General features: G+C 51.8%; 3 protein-coding genes across 3 annotated transcripts; 2 read left to right on the top strand and 1 right to left on the bottom strand.

Annotated features, from left to right (window-relative positions):
* Positions 1-19: 19 nt before the first annotated feature.
* On the bottom strand, positions 20-1746 carry UBL5 (ubiquitin like 5). Its single transcript, XM_026088743.1, has 5 exons — positions 1636-1746; positions 1398-1458; positions 1218-1301; positions 675-712; positions 20-302 (listed from the first exon to the last, which is right to left on the bottom strand). The coding sequence occupies exons 2-5, from the start codon at positions 1451-1453 to the stop codon at positions 259-261; spliced, it is 222 nt and encodes a 73-aa protein (XP_025944528.1). The 5' UTR covers positions 1454-1458; positions 1636-1746; the 3' UTR covers positions 20-258.
* A 50-nt stretch (positions 1747-1796) lies between these two features.
* Positions 1797-4090, top strand: FBXL12 (F-box and leucine rich repeat protein 12). Its single transcript, XM_026088741.1, has 3 exons — positions 1797-1930; positions 2010-2082; positions 2203-4090. Exons 1-3 carry the CDS (start codon positions 1818-1820, stop codon positions 2974-2976), a joined length of 960 nt encoding a protein of 319 aa, XP_025944526.1. The 5' UTR covers positions 1797-1817; the 3' UTR covers positions 2977-4090.
* A 2238-nt stretch (positions 4091-6328) lies between these two features.
* LOC112976965 (hepatic lectin-like) lies at positions 6329-10302 on the top strand. Its single transcript, XM_026088754.1, has 6 exons — positions 6329-6472; positions 7447-7554; positions 8236-8310; positions 8906-9057; positions 9483-9595; positions 9936-10302. Exons 1-6 carry the CDS (start codon positions 6430-6432, stop codon positions 10069-10071), a joined length of 627 nt encoding a protein of 208 aa, XP_025944539.1. The 5' UTR covers positions 6329-6429; the 3' UTR covers positions 10072-10302.
* The last annotated feature ends 1731 nt before the right edge of the window (positions 10303-12033 follow it).

The raw sequence follows: 12033 nt of genomic DNA, 5'->3' as shown, positions 1-12033 counted from the left end.
AGCCACAGCACAACAGGAGTCGAGGGACATGTTTATTACAAACTAGTGAAAACAGCCCCAAGAGGCTGCAGCGCGCTTATTTTCTCCATGCGTGAATCTGGGGGTGCTGGTACAGCCAGGGCTCCAGGCTTTCTGGCCACACGAGAGGGAAGGCATCAGCTACACGACGCGGGAAGGGAAGGGAAGGGAAGGGAAGGGAAGGGAAGGGAAGGGAAGGGAAGGGAAGGGAAGGGAAGGGGGATGGCGCTGCAGCTGCGGCTACTGGTAGTAGAGCTCCAGGTTCATGCCATCATGGATCTCATCTGAAGCAGTGAGTTAAGGCGGTTCTCGCACAGGGAGAGGGCCCCAGACAAGCCTCCCCCAGCGCTTAGCTGCATCACACACTGTTCTTTGGTTCCTTGTACAATATTTCAGCTTTCTCCCAATGTCACGAAACAAAAAACGTTTATCAGAGGCGTGTTCTATAACCAAGGCTGCCAGTACCGTGAAAAGAGTATAAGCTCTGCCTGAGCTCAACAAGTTCACCTCTCCTCATGCTGTCTGCTTGGGTTTTGATGAGTGTTGGTCCAGCATTTAGGCTGTGCATCTTGTAAACATACAAGATCTCAGCACTTATTTAACTGGGCAGTTTCCCCACAGAAATTTTACCGAGACTATCACAGCAAGAAGGATACAGTCTCCCAGCGTGACGTGGTCCTTGAAGATCGTGTACCTGCAGTTATCGTAAAACAGAGATCAGTCCAGCACATGTGATCCAACAGAAATTAAAGCAAAAGAAAATGCCCTTAGGGTGGTGCAACGACAGTACCATCAATAGCTCTTCTTCTTCTATCAGCCGCCCCATGGAAGAACAGCAGCTGAAACTTAACATGGTTTTTAAGCTACCCCTGACAGCACACTCTCAACAGCAGCATTCACAAAGCAACACCGCAGACTGCGATATGAGAAACAGTAGCGCTACACACGCTGGAGCTGAGGGAGCCTGAAAACAGGCCAGGATATTCCTCCCGAATCAACTAGTGCCAGGATGCAGTGGGGCGCTTTCAGTCGGGGCCACCCCCAGGAGTTCGATCCTGGCCACTTCACGGTACGCTGGCGAGGGCACGGCAGCAGCAGAGCCATTCCCTGAGGACCGGGGGCTGCCAGAGCCAGATACCGCATCCCGGGAGCCCTCAGCCCGTTCGCCTGCTCCCTCCTGCCATGGCCGGGCCGCTCACCACTTCTTGAGCACGATCTTGTCCCAGCGGGTCCCCGTCTGCGCCGCGATCAGCTTCTTCAGGTCGCGGATGGAGTCCTCGGTGCTGGCGGCGCCGTTAAGGAAAGCGGAACCGGGAGGAGCCTCCCCCCGCCCCACCACCACCACCAYCACCTCCGCCCCAGCCCCCGCGCGGGGATACTTGCATTTTACCCGCACCTTCTTTCCCAGACGGTCGTTGCAGACGACTTCGATCATCGTTCCTGAGGGAAGAGAGCCGTTATCGGGAGCGGGGGTCGCAGGGGGCGAGGGGGGCACCAGGGAACCAAAGACACCCGGGGGAACGGGCCGGGAGGCGAGGAATGCCGGGGGGGGGGGACCGGGGAGAARAAGAGACCCCGGGGGCACCGGGGAGGCCCCGGCGCCGCGCTGCCACCCACCGAGCCCGGCCGCGCCGCTCTCCCAGCCCTGCGCAGCTCCGCCGACGACTACCCCACCGGAAGCGGAAGCCGCCCGGACAACGGCCACCGGCGCGGCCCGGATGCGGAAGCGGGGGGACGGGGCGGAAGCGCGGCCCCTCATTGGCGGCGGCCGGCGGAAGCGGCCTGTTGCCGCGGCGGAGATGGCGGAGGCGGCGGAGGCGGCGCCGGGCGCGGGGCTGGCGGCGCTGCCCGACTCGGTGCTCCTGGAGGTCCTGGCGCTGCTGCCACTGCGGGACCGGCTGCGCGCGGGCAGGTGGGGCCGGACTGGACCGGGGCCGGGCCGGGGGCAGCGGGCCTGGCCCGGCGGTGACCGGTCTTCTCTCTCCCCGCAGGGTCTGCCGGCGGTGGCGGCGGCTGGGGCAGGACCGGGCGCTCTGGAGACACGTGGACCTGAGCCCGCACCGGGTACGGAGCCGGGTCGGGGCGGGGGGGAACCGGGTCGCCCGGTGGTGGCCCGGGGCCGGGGCGGGGCCCGCTGGTCCGTCCGGGCGCGCGCGAGGGATCGGCTGCTTCCTTCTCGCCCAGCTCAGCTCCCGGACCCTGTGGCACTTGCTGCGGCGGCACCTGCGCGACGGCCTGCGGACGCTGAAGGTGAAGGGTGYGCTGCGCTCCACCAGGAAGCATGAGATTCTCTCCCCCGCGCTGCTGGCCGCCCTCGGGAAGCAGTGTCCCCACCTGGGCCGGCTGTGCCTGGCTGAGGCTGACCTCCGCCTGCTCCCTTACCAGAGCATGCCCGCTTCCCTGAGGATGTTGGAGCTGAGTCACTGCGAAATCCCCACTGCGTGGTTCCAGGGGACTGCCGCAAATGCCCTGCCGCAGCTGCAGCATCTCATCGTGCGTAATGTCTCTGCCTTTTGCGATCAACATCTGCTGAACGTCTCCTCCCAGGCTCCTCTGAAGACACTGACCCTCTCTGGGACCTACCGGGTAACAGATGCAGGAATTCAGAGAGCGGCTGTGTACTTGGGGGGGTTGGAGCGCCTAGTGCTGCGCCACTGTGTTATTACTGACTCCGCTGTTCACTTTATTGGGCACCATATGAAATGTCTCCAACTTCTGGAGATCAGCAATGCTTATTCCTTGACAAACGCAGGTTTGGCTTGCCTAGTGACCCTGAAGTGCCTAGAAACGCTGTGTCTTGACCTCTGTGATAAGTTCTCCCCTGATGCCATTGTTGCTTTGTGCCAAGCACTCCCCCAGCTGAGGAATCTCAATTTAGATGGGGCTCATTTTGAAGACGAGGCAATACGTAAAATTCAGGCAAGTTTGCCTAACTGTAGCTTTTCACATACTCCTTGATACAGATTCTGAAGTAAGATGTTAACAGTCTAAGGTGACAGGACAATCAGCCTTCATCACTAAGTTTCAAATGCTCCTTTTTGGGCAACGCTTTTTTTTTTTTTTTTTTTTTTTTTTTTTTTTCTGGTAGCAGTTGTATGCATGTTTGGGAACAGAATTTTCATTGGGGCTGAAATAGTCATGCAAAAAGAGCCAATTTTCACATTACACAAATGTGTAATGTAAAATGGCTTGGTGGGAACCTGCTTCTGGTGGGATCCTTCCATGAATCAGGCAAATCAGAAAGTCAGTGAATACACAGCTGTTGACATTTGGGAACCCTAGTGGTGAACTGACTAAGGGCTGACCAAGATTACAGCAAGTGAGCAAGCATGTGCGCATGTCCATATTACAAGTTTAACCTCTTTCTCTGCCCCTGTTTCACCCCCTGTGCTAAACATCAGGCAGCAGTTCAGCCAGCACAGAATTCAGGAGACTAAGTGAGATGCTCTCCTGCCACAGGAGGAGGTTGGGCTGCCCCAAACCTAGAACTCCAGTTAATATCTAACTCTGATTACTCAACCACCCTGTGTGTACATTCCCAACTTTGCCTAGGAAGAAACACTTAAAAGGCTGTGCTTCAGACATGTGCTGCCAAAGCTGGTTTGTTCTTGGAAGAGTTCGGGTGACCTGCTGCCCAGACACTGAGTTTTTGTAGTCTGGGCTGTCTTCTTGCTTTTATCTTCCTGCCAAGTTCAGTTCTGAAAGTTATTTTTCAAAATGCAGAAAAGTTTGGTCACAGATCTTCCTAATTGCTTGTTCCTAAAAGCATCACCTTCTATTTGTGTAGAGAAAGGGCACCCATATGTGCTCCTGGGCATTAGAGGGGGCTGCCGTTACCTCTCCTTGTTTTGCTGGGCTGTGCTACCACGAGCAGCCACCTTGCCTTATTGTCTTTTATTGTTCACATACTCCTCTTACTCAAACTTTGTAACACCAGTACATGACAGAAAAACCTTACCTGACATTGCAACTGAAGTTTTGTGACATTGCTGTTCTGGACTGTTGAGTTACCCAAGGATGTTATTTTTAATCAAATACTGTATTTGTTAAATAAAAATGTTTTTGACTGTTAGCCTTCCTTGTGCTGCAAGATTTTGACTGAACTGTCATAAATGTCTTTGTTAAAATATGCAAGTCAGGCAGCCTTTGACTCTGCACAGTCAGTGTGCGCAGGCACTAACAGCTCAAGACCTGCTGTCCTGGGATAAAAGTACAAGTGGAGAGTTGCACACAATTAGCACACTAATCAAAATGCAGTGATACAGACCCGATGGAAAGCTTGGCACAGGACTGCAAGACTCCCTCAGGGAGACCCATGGATTTTTTCTTCCAGCTTAGTYGACCCTTCTGTCTTAGCAAAGCTTTTCCCTTATTGAAGGCACACATGTGGAATTACAAAGAGCTAAAACAAATACACAAGTCCTGAATCCTCTAACATCCTGGTCCCCTACCCAAGAGACTCTTTTGTGCCATTTGCTTCCTCCCTAATCCAGAYTGACAGGGAGGTGAACCGACGATTCCTGCAGCACCATAGCTGCTCAGCTTTTTCCCTTCAGGAGCTAGTGGAGACTGCGTAGAGCATTCTCCTAGGAAATGCAGCAGCAGGATTGCTGCCTCGCCCAGTCTCCTGTCCTCTCTCAGGCTCTGTTTCTAGATATGGCTGTTTTCACCAGGCCTCACCCCCCACCTTCCATTCAAYTGCAGGTTATGCAATAAGATCTTCGGTTTCAGACAGACCTGGATGGCAGTGACCCTCTGTGATGAAATGCTGTGCATCTTGCTAACAGCTGGTCTTTGTGCCCTGGCCTCATTCTGGCTTGCTCTTCCTATATACAAACAATCTCAGTGTTGCTCTGGGGCAAATAAACAACAGTAAATGCCCCAGCTCTGCTTTGGAAAGCATCCCAAGGCTGCTGGCTTAATAACTACTGCTACACGTTTACCRCAGGTACAGAGGTTTATGCTGGAGTAATTATCATTATTAAAACTTCAGCATCATCTGTCCCAGCACTCTCTGGACTCGGAAAGTGAAGGCAAATCAGCAGAAGTAAAAATTAAAAACACAGCAAAATCATTCAGTCAATCAAAATGCAGTTTGATGCGGCAAGAATCTAAATGTTCTCTTTCAATGTTTGCAGTGGGATGTTTGCAAGCCCGATAGCACAGTGTACTGAACAACGTAATTTAATATCTGTCGATCCCAACTTGCCAGTTTTCCATTGTCTCTGCAGAGCTTGTAATTACTAAACATGGAGTAGCAGGAAACAGCAATTACAAGTTCTATATGCCATAAAGTGGGCTTTTCATTGCACTAAGTTTTGGAATCTGGGTACTGCAAGTTACAAACTTCAATATCAGATGATCTTGGGCAGATGATAGAAATAAAGAACTGAAAGGGTCCTCTTAAAACATCAGTTCTGTTTCTGTCCCTACTTTCATACATTTTCTGAAGTATTTTATTTTGGCAAGCTTTTGGAGGACTGTCCTAGAGCCTTATTGCTTCCAATTTCTAGCCTAAGCAGTTTCCTGGACTGTTTATCTCCATTTCACCTTTTGCCAGCATTATCCTTTAACATAAATGGTTCTTCTCCCAACCCTGTCTTACTGCTGTCTATAAACATATCATGAAATCAAAGCCCAGAGTTTTGGGGGTTTTTTTTAATACAGGACAAAATACTTAGAAAAAAATGGCTAAAACCTGTGTGTCTTACAGTGAAACCAGTGCATAAAGTAGGTCTCAAAGTCATATTGGAGTTGAGAGGAGTGAAAATTCACAACTGTCAAAGTGAAAAAGCTAAGTTTCCATTATACAGAAAACTGTGGGAGGTTTGTGGAACTTGTGGATTATCAATTAGTGCAGGGAGCTCCACTTAATTAGAAAGTAGATACTGCACATCCATCATGCATAGATTTATAAGGCACAGATGCTTTATCAGCCCTGAATCCATTTTATATTCTTGTGCGAGTGCATCTATTGGGAGGCTTGTTTTGCCTTCAGCAGTTGCCAAGTAGCAGTTTTTCCAAACAGAAGAACACTTCCTATTTTCTAAAGTAGTATTTTTACTCTTTTATACTAGAGGGAACGGGTTCAGAAACTGTGAATTTGCACTTTGTACTCCAAAGTGACCAGAAGCATTACAAACAAAAAGGACATTCAGTTTCGCCAGACGAGAACTTTCAGGCAGGTGAATTATTGGAAGTCGACACAATCCAAAACAGTGATTTGAGAAGACAAGCCAATGGGATACAGTCTAAAAACCGCTAGTTAAATTTTAACATTTGGAGTGAGCACCTCTAGAGGTATTGCAGATTTTCTAGTCTAGATGTTCTAGTGAACAAGGTTCCATTTACTTGGTCCACATCCCAAGGCTAAACAAAACTGTCTCTGTCTCTCCCAGCCAGTTTACCAGGATGGATGAGGAGCRTCTTCACGATGAGCTGCATATTTTTAAAGGTAAATTTCTGCCAGGCTCTCCCTTCAAGCCACTGCCTCCAGGAGAGAGGCAGGAGCAATGAGGGCAGCAAAGCTGGATCCTGTAGCACAGTCTTTCTTTCTTTCTTGATCTGCCCATGTGCTTAACTTCTAGATGAGAGGAAAGCCTCGCTATTCCTACCTAACCAAGTCCTTGTCTCCTTAGGCAGCTTGGCTAATTAACTCTAATGGGGTTGATTGGTTGGGATGAAGAACCCCATCCAGTAAGAGCTGTAGTGCAGGATTGTCCCTGGGGTAAAGACTCAGACAGAAGATGGGTAAAGAGGGCTTTGCTGCAGGTGTGGGGTGGTGCTGATGTGAAGGTCTGCAGCTGTTGTGAAGCTGTTGGTGACTTGGGTGCCCAACAAGCGATGGCTGAGAGTGTGAGCATTCAGCCCAGAAGTGCCCTGGACCAGAGTAAAACTGGACTCCTAGAGGCTTCCCAAGTTGAGCTCCCTAAATTGAGTGACCTAGCACCCTTGCAAATCTTCCAAGGATGGGTCCAAGGTTTAACGCCCCCCCAAGGGGAGAGAAGGGCACCTGACATCAGCTAGGGATAGGGAAGAGTCCTCCCTTTTGAAAAGGGTTAATAGATAGCCAGTAGGGTTTAGAAACATGTTATGTTTTGAAATATGTGGTGTAAGGTTATAATTTCTTTGGAGGAAGCTTTGGCTTTTTGTTTTGTTTGTGTGGCAATTGGCAGATCATCTGCCCTTCCCTTTAACAAGGCCACATCCCTTGCACATACAGTGCAAGTCTATGATAGCTATTAGTCCGCTGTGCTATAGATGGTTTTGAGCATTATAATCAAATTCTTGGTTTCTATAGCAAACAGTAAACCATTGCAGGTTATTTATTAACCCTCTTATAAATGGAACCACAGAAGCTATGAAACTCAAACTAATCCAGTTATCGGAAGGAATATTTTCACATCTGTTTCTGTGTTTGTTTTAAAGACAGAAACTTTTTCCAGCAGAAGCTGAGATCCTTTTTCACAGTATACTTGCTACTGGCACTCTCTTTCTTGCTGATCATCACCCTGTTTGCTGTGTCACTCTCCAGAGGTACTGTGACGTCTTTGAAGGGGTGTTTAATCTCATGCTAATTAATTAGACAGGTAGGACCAAAAGATATACGAGGTCTAAGTGCACACTTACGCACTATAGATCCCTGTAGGTCCTTGTAACCCATATTGCAACAGCCCAAACCAGGAGTCACTGTGCACAGACTCTGTATGGACCCGTGATGGGACAGAGCCTCCCTTGAAGGATGGGAGACAGCCTTGTGCACGTGCATGGTGCTATCACCACCTGACAGGGGCTCACAGGCTTTGCTGAGACCTGAGCAAGAAGGTGCACAGGAAGGACAGCTGCCAGCTCAGACACGTGGTCATTCGAGCACAGCCCCACAAGGGTGTTTGCAGATCTGCAGCGAGGCAGAGCATGCCTTAGCTCGCATAGGAGAGGGTTGTGTAAGGAGAGGGACACCCAGACTGTCCCATGCAGGGACTGCTGAAGTCCATGCTGCAGTCTCCAGCTACTCCAGGCTACAAGCCAGTGCGTTGTGTCCTGAGATTCCTTTGCCCTGCAGCCTGCCAGAAGGAAGCATCCCCAGCAGGTTAAACAAGCCAGAACAGAATAGGTCTCTAGTCTTGATGGGTGATGTGCTTGCAGGTAGTCAATGCACAGGTAATGCAAACAATGCAACCAATAACCCAGCATCTCTCTCTCTCTTTCTCATAACAGTTTCAGCCCTTTCTTCTAAACTCCATGAGGTGCACCTGGAACGGAAACGGAACTATTCTGGCACGGATTTCCTGTGTAAGTCCTGAGTGCTACCTAAGACCACAAAGGGATCCTGCTTACAATCTGCTTCTTCCAAGCTTTCTCCCTTCTGCAATCCCCCTAAATTGCCAATGTAGTGTTCCTGCTCTGCATTTCCTTTGCTAAGGCTGTGCACAGTGCTTGTCCCTTCTGGATTCGCTGGTGCCAAGCAGCACCTGCGCTGTCTTGCAGACGTCCTCTGGCTCCCTTGCTGAGGGGTCTTCTAGCAGCTGCTAAGAGGGCTCTGTGATCATCTCTTCTGATTTGCATGGCCTCACAGACCAGCACAAGGGCTTCTGGCTTCAGCTATGTTTGTTTGCTTTGGAGTCTGGTTTCCAGACATCTTACACTATTATGTTTTAGAAAAAAGCAAATCTTCCCTGCAGTAGGAGCCTTTTTTGGTGCCAGTTGCCACATTCACGGGAATCCAATATATATCAGGCTTCAGGGTCATGCCATTGTGTCTATACCAGTCAGTGTTCGGCAATGCAACACAGCTAGGAAAACCCTCATGCTGGGGTGAGTCTGGTGAGGATCGAAACAACTGCCTGCAGCAGGCTCTCTGATTTCCCTCACTCCTTCCTTTTTCCAGTGTTTCCCTGTGGTCCTGGATCCAGAGAGTGGGAATACTTTGACAGAAAATGTTACTACTTCTCCCTGCGTAGAATGAGCTGGCACAAGGCAAAGGCTCAGTGTGAAGAGATGCATTCACAGCTGGCTATCATTGACAGCCACGCCAAGCAGGTAAACACCCCAGCACTAGCCAAGAAGGCCCAGGCTCGCCCGAGTCCTGTCTGCAGCCCTGGCCTCCTGCAGAACCCCCCGGTACCATCCTTGTTTGGTGCTCTCACCCTGTGCACACTGGCCTCAGCCTCTCGCCGGGCAGCTGGAGCAGCCCACAGCAGGTGCCTGCTGTTATCCTCTGCAGCAGCCAGCAGAGAGCAGGCACAACTCGCTCCGCCTGCCTGCTGCATGCCCAGCTTGGGCGTCCCAGGTTTCTCTCACGTGTGGGATGCTTAGACACAGCAAAGATCCTGTCCCGCCGGTACCTTCCCACTCCTCCACATTGCAAATGAATAGCCAAATGCAGAGCTCCCACTGCCCTGAGCCTGTTCACATGAGGAACTGTTTCCTGGAGCTTTCCCTCCTGATCCGTCTCCCTGCTGCAGAATTTTGTCATGTTCAGGACAAGGAACGAACGCTTCTGGATTGGGCTCACAGATGAGAACTTGGAAGGGGAATGGGAATGGATTGACGGGACTGACTACAAAACCACATTCACGTGAGTGCCAGCCTGACCCACTCTGCCATGCCCGCACCCTAGAACAGCAGGCACCGTCCCCACCTGTGCACACCTCCATATCAGCTCAAAGGCACTTGCAGCCTGGGTTTCCCTGCTTTGCTCTGTGCCCACCAAGGGAAGCCTTGGGAAGCAGTGTGGGACAGGCACTTACACCAGGTCTCATGTGGTATCAGAGACATGAACTGGCATCTAAAGCCGTCTAAAATTGGATTATTTTAGCTAGTGCCCACCCCSCCTCCCAGTGGCAGGGAAAGCAGCACCACTTAGGCCAAGCTCTGGGATGTCTGCCCCTGCTCCCTGTGGTTCCCTCTCTTCTCAGATTCTGGAAGGAAGGAGAGCCCAACAACAGCGGCAGCAACGAGAACTGTGCCCACCTCTGGAACTTCGGGCAGTGGAACGATGTCTACTGCACCTATGAGTGCTACTACATCTGCGAAAAGCCTGTGCCCACCTGAAGGGTGTTGAGCAAAGCCAGCATGCTGCACCCAACCCGAGCTGCGCCTGAAGGCAACATCCTCTGCTCCAACACCATGGATGTTCCTTTCTCTTCTTAATTTATGCTATCCAAGTGTCCATTTTCTGCTGGCTCCTCTCAGCCAGTGGGAACCACTCTGTCATGAGGAAGGACAAAGATGGACTTTAATGGTCCTAAGCAACATCGGAGGAGTCCTGGTTCTCCACAAGGAGCTCAGCTTAATAAAGGACAATTATTGCTCTGGAGCACTGGTTAAAATGGCCTCTTTGTTTCTAGGTGTGCTTGCATGTGCGAGTGGGGTGGGGGGGAGCTGGGACTGCAGCAGACACAGATGTCACGTGCGTCAGCAGCCAAGCTGAAGGACAGCACCCTTGGCAGGAGCACGCAGCAGGCTGGGCGCAAGTGGGGCAGAGTGTGTTGGGGGGGGTGTCACCCAATGCAGAGTCCTTGGGACAGGCCTGGGGCAGCTCTCCCTCGGGAGCATCAGGGGCTGGCAGCTTGGAACAGGCTATGACATTGCCGAACCGCATCTGAGGGGGGGGGACAGCAGAGGTGCCTCCACCGTGAACCCCTCCTGCTCCGAAAGGGGTTCGGTGTTAGCGACAGAGCTGCATCTCGAACTGCAACTCTGCCGCACTAGCTCCGCAGCCTGCTGTTGCCTCCCTTGGAGTTGGGGCTGCTCTTACCCAAAGATTCTGCTCCCTCCTGGATCAGGTCCCTGCCGCCAAGCAAAGCATCCAGGCCAGGCAGCCACAGGACACTGAGGGTTTGTCTCGGGAGCTGGCGACAGCAGCAGCTGGACAGGAAATGAGATTTGGTTTTCCTGCAGAGGAAAAAAAAATCATTTTCATAGTTTTTCCTTTTTTTTTTTTTTCCAGTTTGGATTTCACATTACAAAATTGCCCAGTACTTGTTTGTCACCAGACAAAACTTGATCATCGTTCAACTCCCTGTCACTTCACTGGTGACTGGCAAAGGTACAGCAAATGCTGGGGAAGGACTAATAGCAGTTAACGACACCCAATTCTTGAGCTGTGCTTCCATCCATCTCAAAGCCTTTTGCAAGGAACATTTTTTTCCCTATTGTATCACAGCATTCCCAGCATCCAAACGAGAGTTATTACATCTGCAATAAAAGCAAGTCTATTCACCTAGTAAGATGAGACAGGCTTATGCTGAACCTTGGTACTGAAATCCCTCAGCGGTCTCTCTTCAGAGATGTTGAGCTCATCTTTGATGTATGGAGATGCCTAAGTCAGACTCCCATATCCCCGGCACCCAGATCCTGGGCTGGACTCCCCTTTCCCCAACACGGGTGTGAGCAAGCCCCTGGCGAAGGGCGCTCCCATCACAGTTCCCCACTGACTGTCCTGCAGCATGCCCACCACTGCCCGTCTCCACTTGCACAAGGGTGCCTGGAGCGTTCCGGCTCAGACAAGCTGCTGCATAAAGTGATGCCAAACAGGTTTCAGGCACAGGCTCTTCTGTGGCTCTGCTTGAACCATGCTGGGAGGTGGAGAGCTCTGATGGGCCCCTGGTCTAAAGAAGCCAGAGACAGAGTGTGTGTCTGTATGTATGCATATGTGTGCATGCACACCGCAGAGAGTGGATGTGTGTACGTGTGCATGCACACTGCAAGGTGTGCGAGGTGTGTGCACGGGTGTGCGCACTGCAGGGAGCGGATGTCAGCCGGTTTCAGACCTGCCCGCGGGCAGCTCGGGGCAGCCCCTGCCTTTCCCCCCCTTTCACTCGGGGCAGACAGACTTGCCCAGCCGGGCCGCGCTGGGGCCCGGCGGGGCAGAAGCACCAGCCCACCCYGGCCCCGCACCTGCAAACGCCGCGGGCACCCCCCCGGCCGCGCACCCCACGGGCACCCACCGGGGCCGCCTAAACCGGGCGCTCCCGCAACGCGAGCCTCGGCCTCCGGCCCGCATGGGGCCCG

Source organism: Apteryx rowi, unplaced genomic scaffold (genome assembly GCF_003343035.1).
Source record: "Apteryx rowi isolate R43461 unplaced genomic scaffold, aptRow1 scaffold_782, whole genome shotgun sequence".
Classification (NCBI taxonomy): Eukaryota; Metazoa; Chordata; class Aves; order Apterygiformes; family Apterygidae; genus Apteryx; species Apteryx rowi.
The sequence above is the reverse complement of the archived record's forward strand: the minus strand, read 5'-3'. Positions and strand labels throughout refer to the sequence as shown.

Coding starts and splice junctions, on each gene's coding strand:
- UBL5 (XM_026088743.1), bottom strand. CDS start 1,453: ATGATCGAAGTCGTCTGCAACGACCGTCTGGGAAAGAAGGTGCGGGTA. Junction 1,302..1,397: donor AAGGTGCGGGTAAAATGCAA/GTATCCCCGCGC, acceptor CGGCGCCGCCAG/CACCGAGGACTCCATCCGCG. Junction 713..1,217: donor AAGATCGTGCTCAAGAAGTG/GTGAGCGGCCCG, acceptor CGATAACTGCAG/GTACACGATCTTCAAGGACC.